At 48.2% G+C, this 21,993-nt stretch overlaps 1 protein-coding gene across 1 annotated transcript; it reads left to right on the top strand.

Moving 5' to 3' along the window:
* The first annotated feature begins 794 nt into the window (after positions 1 to 794).
* Tlr5 (toll like receptor 5) lies at positions 795 to 4,112 on the top strand. The gene has a single exon (XM_059280975.1). The coding sequence runs from the start codon at positions 916 to 918 to the stop codon at positions 3,490 to 3,492; it is 2,577 nt and encodes an 858-aa protein (XP_059136958.1). The 5' UTR covers positions 795 to 915; the 3' UTR covers positions 3,493 to 4,112.
* Positions 4,113 to 21,993: the final 17,881 nt, after the last annotated feature.

Raw genomic sequence — 21,993 nt, 5'->3', positions numbered from 1 at the left:
CTTCAGAGTTCTACTCTCTGGTGACTAAACATTCAAATATCTCAGCTTATGGGGGCCATTCTTACTCAGACCACCACAGAACACACTGAGCTTTCTGAGATCCTTGTTAATTTTTTTCTATTCTCACACAGCACTTGTGCTTGGAAAACATGACAGACACATCTGTGAGACACCTTTTGCTACTGAGGCACATGGATGGATAGTGAGCTCCCTGCACCGAACTTCAGCAGGTGGGTGTATTTCTGTTTATTGTTACATTCTCACACAGTCGTGTGTGTCCAGTATGCAGTGGGTACCTAGTCCACTTAATTCAACTCATCAAATCTGATTCTTTATGAAGACACAAAAAGTACTCAGGGCCTATATGATGATGTGCTCAGATCTTTGAGGATGGGCTAGAGTCTGGCTAGAATGCAGTAGAGAAATCAATGTGGGTTTTTTTTTTCTGTTCACCAGCTGTGGTTCTGGGGGTTCAGAATGGGGAATGTCTGGATGAACAGAAGTAAAAATGCCTCTTCGTTGTGATTTTCTACTTAGCTCAGCAACTCTGGAACTAATGAACAAACACTGAGTCAGTAACAGTTTTGTTGTTTGCTGTTTTTGTGGTGCTGGGAGGAAACCTAGAACCTGGCAATACTAGTCAAGTACTCTACCTCTGAGCTACCTCCCCAGCTTGCAGTATCTTTAAAGTACTGGTGCTCTGTGTGTAAAATATGCACTATCAAGCATTTGAGAAGAAGAGTGAGTGCTTTTGTTCCACCGATCAGAATCTGCCAGCAGAATGTTTGTGGAGTCAGTTGAGCAAAGGGTTCCAAGGGAAGAGCCCCATCACACTGGAAACCCTCAAGTGCTGAGGACCAAGGGGCAGATCCTTGGGCTGTGATGTGTTTCTAGTCTTCTCTTTCCCTATAGGTCATGGCGGATCAACTTGACCTTCTCTTAGGCGTGATCTTCATGGCCAGCCCCATGCTGGGAATGTCTCCCTGTTCTTCTGATGGCCAGATAGCCTTATTTCGCTTCTGTAATCTTACCCAGATCCCCTGGGTCCTTGACACCACTGAGAGGCTCCTGCTCAGCTTCAACTATATCAGTATGGTCAATGCCACATCATTTCCATTCCTGAAGCAGCTCCTGCTGCTGGAGCTGGGAACCCAGTTTACACCCATGACCATTGGCCAAGAGGCCTTCAGAAACCTGCCCAATCTTAGGATCTTGGACCTGGGCCAAAATAAGATTGAAGTCTTGAATCCAGATGCATTTCAGGGACTGCCCCATCTCTTCGAACTTCGACTCTTTTCCTGTGAACTCTCCGGTGCTATCCTAAGAGATGGTTACTTCAGGAATCTGAATTCACTAGCTCGCTTAGACCTATCTGGCAACCAGATTCACAGCCTCCATCTCCATTCTTCATTTCAGGAATTGAATTCCTTAAAGGCCATAGATTTTTCTCTCAATGAAATACTCACTCTATGTGAGGATGAACTCAAGCCCCTGCAGGGCAAAACACTCTCCTTCTTTGGCCTCAAATCAACTAGACTGTTCAGCAGAGTCTCTGTGGACTGGGAGACATGCAGGAACCCATTCAGAGACATGTGGCTGGAAACTCTAGATCTTTCTAGCAATGGCTGGACAGTGGACATCACAGGGAACTTCAGCAACATCATCTGGGGGAGTCAGGTTTCCTCTTTGATGCTTACGTACCACATAATGGGGTCTGGCTTTGGCTTCCAGAACATCAAGGACCCTGACCAGGACACATTTGCTGGCCTGGCTAGAAGTTCGGTGATATTCCTGGACATTTCCCATGGTTATATCTTCTCCTTGAATTCCCGGGTGTTTGAAACGCTGAAAGATTTGAAGTTTCTGGACCTTGCCTTTAATAAGATAAACAAGATCTCAGACAACGCATTTCATGGACTTGACAATCTCCAGGTTCTCAATATATCATATAATCTTTTGGGAGAACTTTATAATTCTAACTTCTATGGGCTACCTAGAGTGGCCTACATTGACCTTCAAAAGAACCACATTGGGATCATTCAATCCCAAACATTCAGATTCCTGGAAAAATTACAAACCTTGGATCTCCGTGATAATGCTCTTAAAACCATTAATTTCATTCCAAGCATACTGACCGTCTTCCTGGGCGGCAATAAGCTGGCCAGTTTGCCACACACTCGCTTCACAGCCAACTTCATTCAGTTATCTGAGAACAGGCTGGAAAATCTGTCTGACCTCTACTTCCTCCTGCGAATTCCCCAGCTCCAGTCTCTCATCCTGAATCAGAATCGCCTTTCTTCCTGCAAGGCAGTCGACACCCCTTCAGAAAACCTGAGCTTGGAACGGCTTTTCCTGGCAGAAAACATGCTGCAGCTTGCCTGGGAGACTGGCCTCTGTTGGGATGTTTTTAGAGGCCTTTTCCGCCTCCAGATCCTGTATCTGAATAGTAACTATCTTAATTTCCTTCCACCTGGAATATTTAACGATTTGGTTTCCCTGCGGTGGCTCAGTCTTAGCGCTAACAGGCTGACCTCTCTCTCTCCTGGCAGTTTACCTGCTAATTTAGAGATTCTTGATATATCTAGAAATCAGCTTTTCTCTCCTGATCCTGGGTTGTTTGCTTCACTTAGCATCTTGGACATAACTCATAATGAGTTTGTCTGCCAGTGTGAACTTAGCCCTTTTATCATCTGGCTCAACCAAACCAATGTCACCCTGCTTGGCTCTCCTGCAGATGTATACTGCATGTACCCTGACTCGCTGCTAGGGACCTCCCTTTACGACATCTCCACCAAGGACTGTGATGAAGAGGAAGCCTTGTGGACCCTAAAGTTTTCCCTATTCATCCTGTGCACCGTCACTTTGACTCTGCTCCTCGTCACCACCCTCATAGTCATAAAGTTCCGGGGGAGTTGTTTCCTGTGTTATAAGACCATCCAGAAGTTGGTGTTCAAAGACAAGGTCCCAAGTTCGGAACCTAGTGTATACAGATATGATGCCTATTTTTGCTTCAGTGGCAAAGACTTTGAATGGGCACAGAACGCTTTGCTCAAACACCTGGATGCTCAGTATAGTTCCCGCAACAGATTCAGGCTGTGCTTTGAAGAAAGAGACTTCATCCCGGGGGAAAACCACATCTCCAACATCCATGCAGCCGTCTGGGGCAGCAGAAAGACTGTGTGTCTAGTGAGCAGACAGTTCCTCAGGGATGGTTGGTGCCTGGAAGCCTTCAGGTATGCCCAGAGCCGGTGCCTGTCTGACCTCAAGAATGTTCTCATCGTGGTGGTGGTGGGGTCCCTGTCTCAGTATCAGCTGATGAAACACGAGACTATCAGAGGGTTCCTGCAAAAACAGCAGTACTTGAGGTGGCCCGAGGACCTCCAGGATGTTGGCTGGTTTCTCAATAAACTCTCTGGGCACATACTAAAGGAAGAAAAGGGAGAGAAGAGAAGCAATACCCTTCCGTTGCAAGCCATAACAACCATTTCCTAGTGGAAGGAACCCTTTACAAGCACCACAAAGAACTCTCCACATTGTACGCACACAACTATTTGGGGATCCTTCCCAGGGGTTGTTTTCTGACTATGAGAGCATCATCAGTCTCTTGATTTCCATGTCAACAGGTGTTTTGTGTCACTGACTTCCAAATGGAAAATAACAGACCCAGAAAACTGCAATTGCTTCTGAAGGTACCCACTCACCATCAATTTCCTTTCAGGCCCGATGATACTGTTTCCTCCCATTCTAACGCGTCCTGGGTGCAATTGCAGCCTCCTAGATGGTGAGGACACCTTGGGAGCAGTTACAGGTGCCTTCACACTCTCCGTGTGCTGTTCAGTTCAAGAACAGGCTGCTGGACAATCCTGAGTTCTTGACCCTGCAGAGCATGGACAGAGGAGACGGGGCCTTGTCTGGAAACAAGAAATGAGACCAGTGCTGAGGACTGCTGTCGCTCTACCCTGGTGAGAAGAAGTTAGATGGCAGCGGTCCCATCACTGTGGCCACAGTGCACTTCCTTCCTGTTGTGACCCTGCAGGTCCAGCGTTTGTGGGTCATGGCCATCTTCTGCACTGGACCTCTCACCGGATGCTCACACCCTTTCACAACTATACAACAGCTGTTGTGTCTGCTACACCAGTGTGAGAATGATGTGGACGTCACACACGGATTTCTTACTGATTCTGTGCTTTCTTAACCGTGTAACTCGAGCATTCTATGCTATGGCTGGGCCTCGGTGTTCTCTCCTGTAGGCCTAACAATATCTACCTCATCAATATGCAGCAAATGCTCACTGGCCAAGGATGTCATGGCTTCTCTGATAGTTTTCTTAATTGCCCTAGTGACCAGAGGAGAAGACTCACATTCAAAGGCCCCTGGAGGCTGCAGTGATTTTTTTGAGTTTGTATTTTTTTAATCCTAAAAAGGGATTTTTGTGTGCTCTGCCTTCTAATCATCTTTGTGTGTTTATTAATGTAGCAGTTTTTCTGCCGAAGCATTAAGAAACTTTGGACCAAAGAGCTTGTGTCTCAAGTACCCTTGCTGGTCATTCAAACTCCTTCACACCCAGTGTCCTGCGAGGCCAGCTGTGGCAGCATGAATGCACGGGGGACTCAGGACCTAAAGTGTCACTCTTGGAGCCTCATGGTGGCAGACACATACACCTCAGACTCTTGGCACTTCTTAGTCATGTGTCTGAGCATACCCTGCAGTCGGCATTATACTTATCATTATACAAACAACATCCATCCCATTCCACTTCTTCTTTCTGGAGCGTTCTTCCATATCTTCCCATCCATTCTACACATTCTTTGAAATCCAGTCCATAAAGACCCCGTGAATCCTTCCAACCCAAAGTCCTCCACCCTTTCTTTTCTGGACACTCTCGGTATGACATCTGTTCTTTCTAGCCTAGGACTTACCCCTTGCTGCCCCTCTGGACTACAAACTCCGTGAAGAAAGTTTGCCCCGTGCTCCCAGCCCCACCCTCACTAGTCAGCATCTCATACGGCTTAGGGACCACGTGGGAGTCTTGCACCTGCACCTCCTGCCCAGGCTTCTTTCTCCACTAACTCCCACCAGGGTCATTTCCCTACAGTAACATGACTGCTTCTTCATGATGGCCTCGGATTTCTGTCACTGAAATGTATGCCAATGATGTGTTTGGTGTGTGTGTGTGTGTGTGTGTGTGTGTGTGTGTGTGTGTGTATACCCCAACTGCAAGCCCTGTTGACCAGCCCTTTTTTGTTTACCTGTGTGTCCTGGGCCAAGAGTGGGACCTGGTCCACAGTAAGTTCTTAATAAATACCGAAGTGTCTGATGACGCTCTGCTCGGAGATCTCCAGGGAGGGAGAGGGCCGGGCTGGGCTGTGACAGTGACATCACAGAGAAACTGAAGGCGGGTGAAGGTCGAAGATGCTGCAGGCTCCAGGAGGCACTGGGCTTCATCTTGTGGTGTGGAGACATCTAGAACAGCCAGGAGTGGTGCTGGGATTGAGGAGCGGGCGTGTGGAGGCAGGAGCATAGCCCTGGGTTAATCACAGAGAATCCGTTCTTTTGATCCCCGTTCTAAGGGGTACAGCAAAATCAGACCCCAGCCTTCCAGACAGTTATAGCCACAGCTCCTAAAGACGGAGGAAGATGATGCTGGGCTGGTTCGGTCTCACCACACTGCTGTCCGTCAGCCTTGGCTGCAGGGACACACTACAGGGACAGCCATGACACTCAGCAGGTCTCAGCAGAACCTCTCCCTGGAACGAGGCAGCGCCGCGGCTAAAGAGGAGGAGATGAGGAAAAGTGTAGACACACGCAGCTCCGTAACTCCGCCTTCTTCTGAATTACTCAGAAAAGTGTGGCTTTTCTCTTTTTCTTTCTACCTCTCTTCTAAGCATGCTTTCCCTGACACTTTGGTCTTCCATTTTTTTCCCTAGAGCTCCCTCTATGCCATATGGTCTGTCTGCCTGACTTCCGTGCCGGCTTCACTCACATGGCATGGCTTTCCCCCTTTTCTTCTCCAGTCTACTCCTCCCAGCATCTGCTGAGATTCACACCCTGCCTGCCCTGGGGTTTTTATTTGTTTGTTTAGTTTGTTTTGAAGTTAAACTCTAACAAAATTGTTTTCAAGCTTTTTTTTTTTTAAAAAAAAAAAAAAAAGAGGATTCTACTGCTCAGCAAGAAAATTGAAGGGCATTTGTTCTCTTGGGTCACTAGGGAAATATAAATCAAAACCACATTGGTGTGGCACTACCCACCCACCAACATGACAAAAATCAAGATGCCTGGCAGTACCAAATTGTGAAAAAGACATGGAACAATGGAAACGCCTTGGTTGATGGTGAATATGTAAATTAGCATCTTTCAGAAAGCCAGTTGTCATCTCCTGATAGAGTTGAATCCATACATGTCCCCCACACACTAGAAACATGTCCATAGTCCACCAGATGCTTTATCAGCATTATTTACAATAGCCAATGCAGGAAGCAACTTTCTTGTCCATTAACCATAAAAGAACAGACTGTGTCCATTAAGAAACATGGACACTTCAATGATTGCAGCAATCCACAGGCGCCAATCTCACAGAAATGCTGGCAGTGGAGCATAATGATTATGTATGAAAAGACAGCACCCGACTGATAATGTTGACAGCAGTCACCTTTGAGGCCTATGGAAGGGACTTCTGAGATACTGGGTAGGCTCCATGTCTTGACTTGGGCAGCGATGACCAAGTATGTATAGTTTGTGGCAATGTAGTTTCTGTGCACCCCTGAGTCTGTTCACTTTTGTCCAAGGTTGTATTCTGCAGTTTAAAGTCAAAGAAGCTTAGGAAACAGGGACAATTTTTATCATGTCTGTAGAATAGATGGGGCAAATGCCTCATCCCCCAAACACTTCAGTTTTGTTGGGAAGGTCATTGAGTATCAATGTGTTTCCCTGAACTGCCTTCCCCAAAACAGTGATTTCTCTGGGGATTTGGGGAGATCATTAGGGTACAAGAGGACACACATTTTCTTTATGCATCTTTGCTATTAATTTATTTTTTTATTTCTATATTTAGTGTGTGTGTGTATGTGTGTGTGTGTAGCTAGAGTTTTCCTTCCTGGCCCACAGTCAGGACAAATCTTTCTCACCCGCCAGTCCCACAGCCGCTCAGACCTGACCAAGTAAACACAGAGACTTATATTGCTTACAAACTGTATGGCCGTGGCAGGCTTCTTGCTAACTGTTCTTATATCTTAAATTAATCCATTTCTATAAATCTATACCTTGCCACGTGGCTCGTGGCTTACCAGCATCTTCACATGCTGCTTGTCATGGCGGCGGCTGGCAGTGTCTCTCTGACTCAGCCTTCCACTTCCCAGAATTCTTTTCCTCCTTGTCCCATCTATACTTCCTACTGCCTAGCTACTGGCCAATCAGTGTTTTATTTATTAACCAATCAGAGCAACACATTTGACATACAGACCATCCCACAGCGTGTGTGTGTGTGTGTGTGTGTGTGTGTGTGTGTGTATGTGTGTGTGCGCGCGCGCGCGCGCGCGCACCACAGCATATGTGATCAGAGACAGAAGACAACTTCTGGGAATTCATTCTCTTCTCCTACCATGTGGGCTACAGGGATTGAACTCAGGTTGTCAGGTGTGGTGGCAAACCTGTTTACCCAGTAAGCCAGCATTGCACCATCTCACTGGAGCCTTTGATACTACTTAATGTTGAACAGTGTGTGTGTGTGTGTGCATGTGTGTTGTTAATAAGTCTTTAAATAGGCAAAATAAATATGCCCTCACTTAAAATCAAGAGGATAACATCTGTTTGTGTAAAAGACAGGAGAATATAACAATTATCACCCAGAATTTATTTTATCTACTTACTTTTTTCTTTCAAGGCAGAGCCTTACCTTGTCGCCCAGGTTGGGACTGCAAGCATATGCTACCACACTAGCTCATAATTTTTAAATTAAATAGGAAAGGTAGAACAATTATTTCAACTGATGACTATATATGAACAAATCATGTAGAGCTGGCAAGATGGCTCAGCCGATGAAGGGGCCTGCTTTGCAAGCCTGGCAGTGTAAGTTTGATCCCTGGAAACATACACAAAGGTGGGGCCAACTGACTCCACAATTGTCCTTTGACCTCTACAAATGTGCTGCGGCACAAATGCACACCGACACATATACACCGTGTTGAGTTCACACTACACAGCAATAGTAAATATTTTTTTAAGATTTTATATATATGTAATATTTTGCTGTTTTCCTTGTGAGTAAAGGAATTTTTAATCTGTTTTACTTAGCAGTTAAGTATTTTATTTCTCATCAGCCACAATAGCCCTCATTTAGATGGAGTCTTAAAGAAATTCAGCATTTTTATTTTACCGAAAATTCCATGGAAAGAACTCGCTCAGGCTGCTGTGGTCCTCTCTGGCGGCAGCATGGCCTGGGCAATTCAGACAGGGTGGCTTTATTTCTGAAACATGGGCATCTGACCCAAATGGCTGGAGATCCTGTTTCTTTTCCCAATTAAGGCTGCAGGGCTCCATTTTCCCATCTCCTCCCCAGGAAGGCTGCCTCACAGAGATGTGATAAAACCAATGACATCATGTCTCATTGAGGCTCAGCCTCACTTCAGGAAGCAGGTGCTTTGGCAGAGAGGAGCCTGGGCCTTTTTCTCTGCTGTGATGATGTAGGTTTGCTGCTCAAGAAGTCCTCAGGGCCCAACACTCAAGCCTGGCTACGTGGTTTTTCCAGTGACCTGGGCTGTTAATGGCCCCACTCCTGGTACTTTCCCAGCTGCAGGTGTGGTATATGGCAGCATCTTCCAAGTCTGTAAGTCATGCCAAGCCTGGAGGGATTTACACAAGTAATTTACCACTGGTATGGCCCCTGCGAAGATAAGGAAAGCTTTTGGAAGGGGGAACTAGAAAGCCTACTTGTTCTTGGAAATAAGACATCTAGCCAAGTGGTCATGCTGAGGTGCAGGAGCGGGTAGGGGGTCTTGACTGGCAAAGGCATCCCTCTGGCCTTGCTCAAGCTGCAGCTCTGAAACAAGCCTTGAGGTCCTCACAGGCCATCCTCTAGAGACGTTCACAGAAAATGTCAGGGATTTGGAACTGGAAGAACCCAGGTATAATTCTACCTGGGTCTCCTGTCACCCTTGGCGCTTCACAGATTGGGTTGTGGTCACTGTTTTTAACCTAAGTGAGTGAGACGGCTCAGCTGGGAAAAGCACTTGTCCCCAAGCCTAATGACCAGAGTTCCATCCCTAGGACCCACATGATGGAAGGAGAAAAACAGTTCCCACAAGTTGTCCTCTGACATCTATGTGCATACTGTAGCACGTGGGTGGGTGCACATATACACACGTACACACACACACACACACACACAAACACACAATAAATATACATCGACACATGCTGCAGAGAGGCACAACTATGGTGTGTAAGTTGGCCATGTGGGTCTCTCTGGGCTCCTGGGTCTGCCTCTAGCTTTCCTGGTCTGGACATTCATGCTTAGTCCCCGAGGTGAAGTCACCCCTTTAAAGATCTAGGAAATACCCCTGGAAATCTGAGAGAGAAGTCAGTCACTAAGCTGTTTTTAAAAATAGAATAAAACAGACAAATCCTGAATGGACCCCTTAATGCCTGCAGCAATGAACCTCAGTCAAGATATGGAATAGCTCCCCACTCCCCACATTCTCTTCCCTTTTCTGCACGCTCCACCCTTACCTCAGTTCAACATTGTTGTGGTTTCTGTGAACGTAGAAGGAATTTCCCTGTTCTGAAACTTCACGTAAAAGGAACCATAGCCCAATTTTTGCATCTGTTTTCTTTTGCTAAACATAATTTAAGATGCTTCTTGTTATAACCTGGTGATTTTTCGTTTTCATTTTCCTATGGGGGTTGTTTCTAGGTTTGAGCTGTGAGAAATAAGACTACAATATACATTACTTTGCAGATCTTTTTGTAGCTCTGTCTTCAACTCTCCTGGGTAAGTAACTAGAAGTGAAATCGTTGAATTGTGAGACTGATGTACGTTTTCTTGAAAGAAACTGCCAGTGTTTCCAAGAGTGTTGTAACCGTTTACACTGGTGCCTCCTGGGGGGGGGTTCAGGCTGCCCCATGGCCTTGCCAACATTTGCTATGGTTAGTCATCCAGTGGGAATGTAGCCTCGGTGTGTATGGTCTTCATGTGTACTCCCCAAGTGGCTGATACACTGAAAACCTCCAGTGCTTAGTAAGCATGTCTGTGTCACTATAGATGAAGAATTGTTCAAGTTGTTCCCATTTTAATTGGTGCCCTGTGACTTTGCCTAGGGAGACATAAAGAAATGTCTACTCACTCACCTCAGATACAAAGAGTGATAGATCCGGAACCCGCCCCCTGAAGATACTAGACACTCTAAGTTGGCCAAATCCCACAGCCTAAAGAAATCAAGCCAACCACCCCACTGCAGTGCTCTCTGAGACAGAGATTAAGAAGTCCTGTGTAGCGCCCAGCCCATAATCTACAGGCCTACGCAATACCGGGCGGCCCCTCCATGTTCTTTGTTATGTAGGCTATCCCAGAAATCATGTGGCCGGGAACTTCCCAACAGCCCGATATAAAAGTCAGATATTTTCCTTTACTCTAGGGATTTCTCTGAAAACTTTTCTCTGGGTCCCCCTCTGTCATGTTGTCCATGGTAGCTCACTTGTGTTCTCTCTCTCCCTTCCTCCCTCCCCCTCTCTAAGCCATCTCCCTTACTAAAGCCCCTCTCCAATTTTAATGCCCTTCAAGGCCCCATGGTGTTGTCTCTAATATGAAGGACTGTCCCACCTCAAGGTTTGATCGCGGCTCCTGTGTGAAGATCTCTCTCCTAATAAAGCTCATTCCTGAAGGTAATTTTGTGTCAGCTCCTTTCCCGACCCAACCCAGCTGCTGTCTTTTCTAATGAAGAGAGTGCCAATAGACCAAAGGAAGGATCTACCCGAGTCTAAATGGGTGAGCCAATCAGTTGATCCAGCTTACTTAAAGAGCATGGATGACTCAAAGACAGCCCCCAGCTCCAGGAAGTGTCTAGAGCATACCGTACCAACATACCAACATGCTGAGTACCTCTCAGTAGGTTATAAGCAAGTCTTCCACCTCCAGGCAGCCCTCATATAAGCAGGAGAGGGCAGGGCCATGTGAGCATTTCCCCTCTCTTCAGGAAGGGATGCTTTGAGGCATCGTCTCTTGTGAGAGTTCTTGCTGATGATCATGCTTGTTCTAGTTCAAGACAGCAGTGGCTGTGTCCAACCCAGAAAATACAGCGGCACAACAGTTGGGTTGCCTTTCTACTTTTCATTTGTAGGCAAGGCACATTGTATATGTTCGGATGCAAGTCTTTGCCGGATAGATGGATTACTATTATTTTCTCACAGGATATAATTTGACTTCTCATCTTACTAACAATGTTTTTAATGCACAAGAATCCTTATTTTTGAAGAAGTCCAAACGATGCACTTATGATTAGTATTTGTGACCTGCCTGGAAATGTTTGCCTGCCGCAAGGTCATGAGAATATTTCTCAGTTGCTTTGTGGGGCCTTTCTAGTGTTTAGTGTTTGTGTTTTAAATGCATGGTCCCAAGGCTGGCTGGGGATTGAGGTTCGTTGTGGGAAGGAGCCACTACAGCATAAGACCACACCTGAGGAAGGAAACTCTCCATGCCCAGCACCCTTCTCCTCTCTTGTTTTCCTCTTTCTGAACGGGAGGAAACTCACAGGAACTGTTTCCTGGGGCTGGCAGTGATGGAGGACGATGGTTTTCTGGATTTCTCCGACACTTTGCCTGTCCTTCCTCAGCCCCCAGTGGCCCAGTTGCTTTCTGTCTCTTTGCTGGGATGTGGGTACGACTCCTCACTGTTGGCGTGTTGTGGCTCTGTCCTAGGAAAACGCCAGCCCACCCCAGATCTCAGAAGTCTAAAGACACTAGCTTTTCTCTCCTTCTCACCATCCGTTTGGGATCCTATTGAGAAGAACCAAGCCACTCTGTGACCTCCAGCTAGTCAACGTCTTAGTTAAGAGAATGAGGGATCTTACAACTGACCTGTTCTGAGACATGGGGAGCACAGCCAGGGAAGCCACACCCACTGGAGGCTTTGACCCAAGGTTCCCATGAAGCTTGCCCAAATAACAGGTGCCCCTGGGTTTTGCATGGACAGTTGGAATCCTACTTATGTACTCTAGTTACTGTTCCATACAGAAGCCAAAGAGATACTTCCAACAATGAATCCAGTCACCTTGACCTCTAGCTTAAAAATGAACAGTCTCACGTAGCCCAGGCTAGCTAAGGTTGACCTTGAAACTTCTGATCCTTCTGCCTCCATCTCCCGAATGCTGGGATTGCAAGCATGTGCCACCATAACTGTTGTGTGCAGGGCTGAGGCTTAGGCAGCCTCGGAGCTACATTTCCAATCTCACTGGTTTTGTTTATTTTTTTTAAGAGAAAATCCAATCCACCCCTTGGCTTCCAAGGCCATTCCTGAGTGTGTGAAGCATCCAGCAGGGTGCGCTGTAGAGACATCCTGGAGTGGGAGACATTAATCTCCGCGCGGTTTCCCCATTCCCCGGCACCCCTCACCACCACCCTATGGTATGAAGGCTTTGTGGGGACTGACTCATTAGAGCCATGTGTCCGAGGGATCCAGAGCCTGCTGGAGGGATAGCCTGCTGGAGGGATGCCCCGCTGGAGCATCTGCAAAGAGCCCGCTCTTTGCTGTTCTGTTTCATCTCTGCCTGCAGTGGTCAACACCGCGCTGTCTGGCACCTGCGAGCTATGTTTGGGAAGGGAAGGAGGGAGAGCTGGGCTGTCCAGAGGCCTGGAGCTGTGGCAGGAAGGAGGGCGGAGGTCAGAGTAATCACCATAATCGGTTCTGAGCTAATCCTTTGGACTCAGTCTTAAGAACAAGGAGATGTCATTGAAGGGTGGTAAGCTGGGGAGACACTACCCGATTAGTATTTTGAGGACATAATCCTCTGTAGTTAAGGATAAGCTTTGATGGTACTACACAGGATAGACGGTTTTACTTCATAGAATTTCGTTGCTCCTTAGGAACTTGGGCAGCTAGAGATGAGGACAGAGAAAACGATACCCTAGCAAGTGGGAGCCCATGCTCTAACCTGGCCTGGGGTTGGGGAACCCTGGCTGAGCACAGGGATGGGATGAAAGGGTCTCTGGGCTTGCAGAGTGAAGCCAGAAACTATAGAGGGGCCCGAAGTTAAAAAGGGGCCACAGTAGGTGGAGCACGTAGGAGGCCATCCATGTGAAGGACGTAGAGTCTACCCTGGATTCTGTTTCCTGTTTGTGACACTGGTATCCTGTGAGAACTGAGCTCATGGGGCTAGTAAGGGTCAGTGGGAGGGTTCACAGGGTCGCCACTGTAGCGCCTGCACACAGGAGGCGCCTGTGCTGCTAACTACAGCTGCTATTGACAAATCACGGGCTACCTCAGAGTCAGCAAAGGCAGGCAGGTGGAGCTAGGCGTGGGAGGTGGGGCTGGGGGAGCCCCAACTTCCTGTGAGAAGCACTGGACCCCCTTACCTGAAGGCGTGGAGGAGCCACTGAGGAGTTAAGCTATTTTGACCAAAGTGAGATTTAAAGTTAAGTGAAAGGAGAAGGATGAGCCTCAGGAAGCTGGAGCTGGGGACTGAGCACAGAGTGGACTGTGGATAAAGTATCAACTTGGCATCAGAGGCCTTGACCCAAGAGAAGCTGTGGCGTTCTGCCCCTAAGGAATGAGACTCCTGCTTAGAGAAAGCTTGAGGAGTCCCCATGATCAAGGGAGAGGCAGGAGTAGAGTGGAGGCTTACAGAAAAAGGAGCCTGGGGGTGTGGGGGTGGGGGGTGGGAGGACAGTCCTGGGAGCACTGTTGGTTAAGGAAAGCAGAAGAGAAGCTGATGGACGATGGAGATGTGGGTGGACCACGACAGACCAGTCACACAGAACCCAGGAGACACATTCTAAAACTAAGACACTGAAAACAACTAGGAGCGGGGGTCATGGGTGGATGGATGGAGGGAGGGTGAGTGGGTAGACGATCATTGCCAAGTACAGCATGATCATCCCATAGGGAAGGCCTGGGAAATGTCCTATTGGCCTTGGCTATAGGGAGGTCACTGGTGAACTCAGAACAATGAGAAAACTGTGTGCAGTGTGAGCAGTGAGAAGCAGGTGAGAGATGGAGCCAGTGAAAGGACCAGGCAGACGCCATAACAGGCTGCTCAGTCTTCTCTCAGAGATCAGGCCTCAATTTCAGTTTCCTGAGACTGGAGTAAGCAGTTTCTGGGAAGGCCATGAACAAAGACATAGTCCTTGCAGTAGCTCCCTTTCTGCACGTACTCTGACTGCTCAAGGATCAGCCAGTTGTTTACTGTCTGGGACCCCTCACCAACTTAAAGCTGTGTGCGTGAGTCAAGAACAGAGCCTGGACCACTGAGCCAGCCCCCACAGTCAGTATGTGCTAGGCCAGCCAGCCCCCATGGCAGCTCAAGGACAAAGCCTGGGACTTGTCCAGGCCTGCCCAAAAATGGATAACTGTAAACCCCAACTAACCCCAACCAATTAAAAGTTACTAACATGATTGCCACTCCCATAAACCAGTCCTGAGTCTGTTCCTATGAAGTCTGTAGACCCCAAGCCCTTTTGCTTTAAAAACCCTGCCCCATCGCTACTCAGGGTCTCTCCTGCTCTGCTGCTGCGTCAGACGGACGGACGGAGAGTCAGTCCCGAGTTAACTCGTAGTAAAAATACTCCTTGCTTTGGCATCGGAATTGGTCTATTGGTGGTCTTTGGGGGACTCTGGGTACAACAGCTAGGATAGAATGTCTCCCCACAAGCAGGCTGCTCTGCCTGTGGAGCAAATGATGTAGGGAGTTTATAAGGGAGATATGGGTGAAGAGGTGATTTTTGTTGAGATAAAAAGGTCCTAAGATGTTGAAGTAGGGTGGAGAGGGCTGAGGACTCGGGAGACGGAGGCAGTCCTGGGTTGGGAGTGGATAAGAAAATGGTTGTGGGTGGAAGGAGCCCCCACCCTAACCCAGTCAGAGCTGATGGGAGAAAGGAATGTGGGAGAGAGGTGAGGCCCACCCTTGAACCTCACACAAATGCTCAGGCCCATGTTCATAGGCAAGGTCATGGGGATTTTTTTTTTTTTTTAATTTGGAAGAAATAAAAGCAAAGACAAACATTATAAGGCTTCCAGCCTTCAGAAAGCTGGCTACCACCTCACTGCAGTGAGACACATTTAAGGCGCTCGTACTGGAGTTCCAGCCCATGTTTCTTTCTGAACACAACAATGTGTCTATGCCTGAGCTAACTCAGTATTTTACGTATTCTATTATTTTTTACAATGCAAGGGATTGAATGCAGGGTTCATTTATGGCAGGCAAGCACTCTACCATAGGGCTGCATCCCCAGCCTGTCCTTTTAAAAAACCTTTTGAGCTAGGGTCTCACTAAGCTGCCCAGGTAGGCCTTGAACTTGCAATCCTCCTGCCTCAGCTTCCCAAGTAGGTAGGATTACAGACCAGCAGCACCAGGCCTGATTTTCATTTGTTTTAAATAAACTTTCTCCATCAGATGTGTGTGTGTGTGTGTGTGTGTGTGTGTGTGTGTGTGTGTGTGTAAGAGAGAGAGAGGTATAAAAGTCCATCTTGTTTACAGTTTCAGTTGAGAAAATTAAATCCTCCAGGTCTGTAATGGAAAGAAATGGTCACTTCTTGTAGGAACGTGGTGTGGTGGAGGGGAACAGCCCGTGGATCACACATTGATGTGTTTATCAGGCAGTGATATAATTGACATTACAGCGGACACTCTGGAATTCCGTTCTCCCTCAGCTCCCTCCTCATTAATTGCACTTGACTTCTTTGGAAAGAAAAGTTTCCTTGAAGTGTTCCATCATCTGAGTCAGGCTTGGAGCGAATCTTTTGGGGGAAAAAAAAAACGGAGCTAAAATTGCTTCAACAGTTTCTGACTGATGAGATGTTGGAAAACACACATGCACATTCCCCCCTCCCAACTTTTTTTTAAAGAGAAGGAAGAAGAAACACTGATCTATTTTTACACCTACGTTAAGGCCCCATCCATAGAACTATAAAACCCGAACTTGGCAAGACTGGAGCTGACATCTTTGAAGAGGTAAGCCCAGCTGGCTGGAAAGAAAAAGGCCACAGCCATCACAGAAGTTGAAAACCCCGCATCCTGAGCCTACAGAGGGAAACCTCTCCTGCCCTGAATTTCAGCAAAGCTCATTAGAGAGACCAGGCTAGCAGCTTCAAGGGTGTTGCCGGGTGCTGGTTCTGTTCATTAAAAACAACCCTGAAGAAAAAGAAGAAATAGAAGCAGGAAGTGAGACAACTCCAGCAATCGCAGCCTGATGGGAAAAGAACACACACCCACACCTGCACTTTAAAGACCCAGGCTCCTGCAGGAGCCTTCCTGGGCTCTGGAGACAGTGACAGATAATGTTTCTGGACCAAATGACATTTGTAATCTGCATTTGAAGGCATGAGGAGGCCAGTGGATTAAATTCCCAAGTGTACCCACAAGTTCTAACTCCACAGCTCCTGACTCCTCCTTTGTTGTTGTTTAAAACAGGGTTTCTCTGTGTGGCTGTCCTGAAACTCACTATGTGGACCAGGCTGGCCTCGAACTCACAGAGATCCACCTGCCTCTGCTTCCTAGCGCTGGGATTAAAGGTGTGCACCACCACCATCAGGTTCACAGCTCTCCCTTTTAGAACACCTCAGAATACATCCAAGAACAGACTCTGATGCCAAATCCATGACAAAAAGAGACGGATTTCACCTGGTTTATCTGACTGACTCCTTAATTCAGATGAGAGATGTCTCACGTAAGTAAACTCACTTATGTGAGGTATCCCCTGGGGAAAGAAAACACCAGAAAGTCAGTAGAACATAGGGATTGGGACCAGAGGGCCCAAAGAATCACTGTTGGAGCTGGTCACCTGCCCAAGGCTCAGTTTCCTCTTGCCAGGGCTGTTGTGATGCCTGTTGTAAAGTGTGTGCTCAGATGACAGGGGCGCCCAGGACACCCGCCTTGGTGATAGTTCTTATACGTAGGCCAGCCTCCACTTCTTCAGGTCTCAGTCTTCTTGTGTGTAAAATGGGGAGGAGAGTTGGGAATGCAGCTCAGTTGGCAGAGTGCTTGCCTAGCGTACAGCAGGCCCTGGGTTTGCTCCCCTGGCACTGTACAAACCATGCTTGATGACCCACACTTGTAATTCCAGCCCACGGGTAATGGGGGCAGCAGGAAGATCAGGAGTTCAAGGCCATTCTTGGCTACATAATAAGTTCAAGGCCAGCCTGGGCTGTGTGAGATTCTGTCTTGATGTAGATACATAGACAGACAGACAGACAGACAGGTAGATAGATAGATAGATAGATAGATAGATAGATAGATAGATAGATAGATAGATAGATAGAAGAAATGAGTGTAATTTTTGATATGGTTTTATGTAGTTTATTTAAAGCACACCCAGGCTCCCTGCTGGTTCAGGACACTCCTTTCCCAGCATGAGCTAATAAACACACAATAGTTTATAAACTGTGAAGTACCACAAAAAATGTTGGTTTGCTTCATGAATATGTAGAACATAAAGTCCCCCACTGCACGAGTATTGTATTCCTTCACAATGGTGCATGTGCACTGGGAGCAGGCCCTCTCTCTTCAGGAAGGTCATAGTGGGGCTGTCAGCCTGTAGGGTGGACGTGAACATTGACAAAGACTCTTGCTTCACCTCCTGCCTCTGAGTCCTGTGCTCTGTGGGGCTGAAAGGACCAGGCAGACGCCATAACAGGCTGCTCAGTCTTCTCTCAGAGATCAGGCCTCAATTTCAGTTTCCTGAGACTGGAGCAAGCAGTTTCTGGGAGGGCCATGAACAAAGACATAGTCCTTGCAGTAGCTCCCTTTCTGCACGTACTCTGGCCACTCAAGGTTCAGCCAGTTGTTTACTGTCTGGGACCCCTCACCAACTTAGAGCTATGTGCATGGGTCAATGTGAATGTGCTAGGCTAGCCAGCCTCCATGGCAGTTCAAGGACAAAGCCTGGCACTTATCCAGGCCTGCTCAAAAATGATAACTGTAACCCCCAACCAGTAAATTCAAAGTTTACATACCCTCACCCAGTTATATGACGCAAAGGCTTGTACCACCCTGCTTGCGGTTTTTCCCTTTAAAAACCCCTCACCCTGAGAGCTCAGGGCCGTCCTCCTCCACCCGCTGTGTCGAGTGTTGGACACAGACCAAGCTCGGGCTTGCTTGTTATCAATAAACCCCTGTGTGTTTTGCATCAGATATCGCCTCTGTGGTGGTCTTGCTCGGGGGTCTTGCCACATGGGCACAACAGGGCCAAGCTCTAGTTTCCCTCTGTCTTGTAGGATCCAGTCTGAGCAAATTCCTGTTGTTACATCAGCTTGGAGAAGATCGCCCCTAGTCCCTGCTTGGGACCCCATTGACAGTCTTCACATTCAGTCTTTAGCAAGAATCCTACCAGTCATTCTGACAAAGTCCCCCCAGGTTGGTGAGCCCGGCAAGTGACATTCCACGCACCGACACCACTCATCCTGTTTCTTGGCTGTAACCCCACTCGTCCTTGTTGGAGTCACTGAAGCTCTGTCCCTTTCCCTTCCCCCTGCAGGGGTCCTTCTACCTGCCGTGAGGGTCCCCCAGAAACACAGACTGTCTCATCCTGAACAAGGATCACAAGTCACTCTTTTCTTCACCAGAGCACCAAGAGTCACAGAGCCCTCTCAGGCCATTGCTATCAACAGCAACAAATCCTCTGTGACAAGGAACAGCAAACGTCATTACTGGGTTTTAAGCCCGCTGCTGACACCACTTTCTTGGTATCCAGGAACTCAGACAACTTGGTTCCCAGGACAGGCTCAGACAGGGTCCCTCTCCATCTCATCCCCAGCTGCCTTTTCCTGCCTGGTAAGTTTCCCAGGCCCCAGCTCTCCCCCACGCGCCTCCACGCCTCACGTGACCCTGCTCCAGCCCCAGACTCTCACCCTCCCCAGGTTCCCCCTCTGCTGAAGGGACCATTTATTTGTCTCCCAGTGTGGTGCTGGCTGGCTCCAAGGCTGCGTCATAGGATCTGGATTACGAACTGGCTGTTCTCTAAAATGTTACAATCTATCTCCGGCACCTAGCTGGCAGACAACCGTTATCTTCTGCTTCATGCAGGATTTATTGAGTGGGAAAGAGATTCTCCAGCAGAGTCCATCTTTGGTGTCTAAACAGCCCCTCCGAACAGCCTGGCTGAGATCAGACCATGGGGCCCAGTGTCTCAATCCTTCCCAAGGGCCTTGGTCAAAAAGGACCTTTCAGAATCTTCTAGCAACTTCCAGATCCTCAGGGGTGTGGCCAGTGTTTGGGGGAAAGGGGGTAGATCTGAAGGACCCTAGGGGGAGCCTCTCCAAAGCTGAAAATAAAATGTCCATGAGTTCTATCCACTCCTTAATGCTCTAGCCACTCAGCTCGTGTGGGGCTGAGGAGGATGAGCTTGGAAAGCTACAGTTTGGTTCTGAAGTGCCCTCCACCCCCAAAGCCCATGTATGGCTGGACATGGTAACACACACTTTTAATTCCTGGGAGGTATACTACCTGGGAGGCAGAGACATCTTGGTCTACATAGCAAGCTCTAGGCCAGCCAGGGCTACCTAGTGAGGCCCCTGGCTCAAAACAAACAAAAGCCTGTGTGTTGCTGAAGGCACAGTCAGCAGCCCATGGTGACGCTAAGAGCTGATGGGACCTCTAGGAGGTAGGGCTAGCAAGAGGAAGTCAGGCCTTTGGGGAACACTCTTGAAACACCCTTGGGACCCTAGATCTTCACTCCTTCTCCCTCTCCCTCTCCCTCTCCCTCTCCCTCTCCCTCTCCCTCTCCCTCTCCCACTCCCTGCCACATGTGTCCACCATATTGTACTTTGTAGCCAGGGGCCTAAAGCAACAGGCAAAAGTGAGCATGGACTGAGACCTCTGAAACAGTGAGAGCAAATCTTTCCTCCTTAGAACCTGCTACTCGGGTGTTTTGTCAGTGACAGGAATCTGATACAGTGTCCAACACTTTGCTGTTATCAAGGAAAACAAGGCAGGCACCACCTTACAGCTGTCTTAGCTTAGAGGTATGCTTTCAGTACTCTGTGCAATGGTGGGGTGGGGGTGGGGAGAAACAAATGAAGACTCAAGTCTGCCCATCATTTGGGGCACACTTATAAGCACTAGCTAGAGAGGTCAGCTGGACACGCAGCAGCCGAGGCGCCTTATAAATCAGTGATGGTAGAAATGATTTACTTCATGTTTGCCTGAAGAGTGCAAGGAAGAGGAATGTGAGTTAGCCCTTGGGTGAGTAGAAGTTAGATCAGCGGCCCCTCTGGGGCCCCTCAGTAGGACCCACTCTTGCCCCTGAACCAGTCTGTTTTCGCATGGTTTCGGTAATGCACCTCTGAGTGTAGTCAGGGATAAATAAGGGAATGCACGCTGGAGTCTTCCCAAGGAGACAAAAGGCATCTCCTTGCACTCCACATCCCAGGTCCCCAGGCTTCCTCTCTGCAGAACCAGTGTTGCAGCAGAGTGCTCTCTGGGGCACCCTGCAAGGACAAGGACAGGGTCAAGGGGTCAGAGGGCACCTGCAGAGCCCTGCTAGCATGGGCCTGGCCAATGTTAGTCCAAGCTCACCATCACCAGACCTCACCCGGGATGCTTCCTGGCTTTGTTGTGACTTGGCTTTTCCTTCAGAATGGAAGTTCCTGCCTAATGTCCCGAAGAAACACCCAATCAGGCGCCCTACTCCAGGTGGACATGGTCTGGAACAGCTGCGAGAAGAGCCTCACTTTTTCACCTACAAAAGGGGTCAGGTGAACTCCACCCTCCAAAAAAAAACCACACACACACACCCAAGCTGAATATTTAAGAATGTTTTGATGTTGTTGTCTTTTAATAAGATGAGGCAGGGATGTCAGAAACGAGTCTTTGGGCCCCCTAACAGAAACCTTCACTTCCAGAGTCCCCAGCATGTCACCTGAATCAGTACTGGAGAAGGGAAACCCATGAGCACCCACCTCAGGGCAGAGACTCCTGAACCGGTTCATCCTCTGGGGGCCTCTGCGGCCATTCTCCTCATCACCCCCAGGTGGCGCTGCAGGACCACAGCCCCGAGTCACGTCCTCAGCCCCAAGCTCAGGTGTCCTTCCTGCCTCGACTCTCAGGGAGGAGAAACCAAGAGACCCACACTTAAATTCCAGGCTTGGCTGTCTCCCAGCACCCCAAAACCTTCTGGAGCCTTCCACATCCAGTCGACTCAAAGGCATGTAGCATGTGTCCGCCATCCGCCATCAGAAGTGACCCAGGGCTTGGAGCCTGGCTGTTAGAATCACACTCACGGACACCCAGCTGATCTAAACCCAGGGGCCTGCTTCTCTCCAGGACTCCAGCAAACCAGCAGAGGCACAGATGCCCGGACCTCAAGGAGAAAGATCCCTGTGGGCTCAAGTCACTCAAACAAACAACACACTAAAACAAACAAAAACAGACACTGACTTCCACAGACGGAACCATCTGGCTGGAATCACAGCTCACAACCTCCACTGTGTTCCTTCTGTGAGTCCTGCAGATGACTGCAGGGGCCACACACACACACACACACACACACACACACACACTACACACACACACAGAGATATACACACACACTATACACACACACACTACACACAGAGATACACACACACACTACACACACACACTATACACAGAGAGATAGACACACACACATACATACACACACACAGATATACACACACACTACACAACACACACACTACACACACAAAGAGATATACACACACTACACAACACACAGAGATAGACACACACACATACACACAGATGCATACACAGACACACACATACTACACACACATGTACATACACACACACACACTACATACAGAGACAC

This window comes from Peromyscus eremicus, chromosome 15 (genome assembly GCF_949786415.1).
Source record: "Peromyscus eremicus chromosome 15, PerEre_H2_v1, whole genome shotgun sequence".
NCBI lineage: Eukaryota > Metazoa > Chordata > Mammalia > Rodentia > Cricetidae > Peromyscus > Peromyscus eremicus.
The sequence above is the reverse complement of the archived record's forward strand: the minus strand, read 5'-3'. Positions and strand labels throughout refer to the sequence as shown.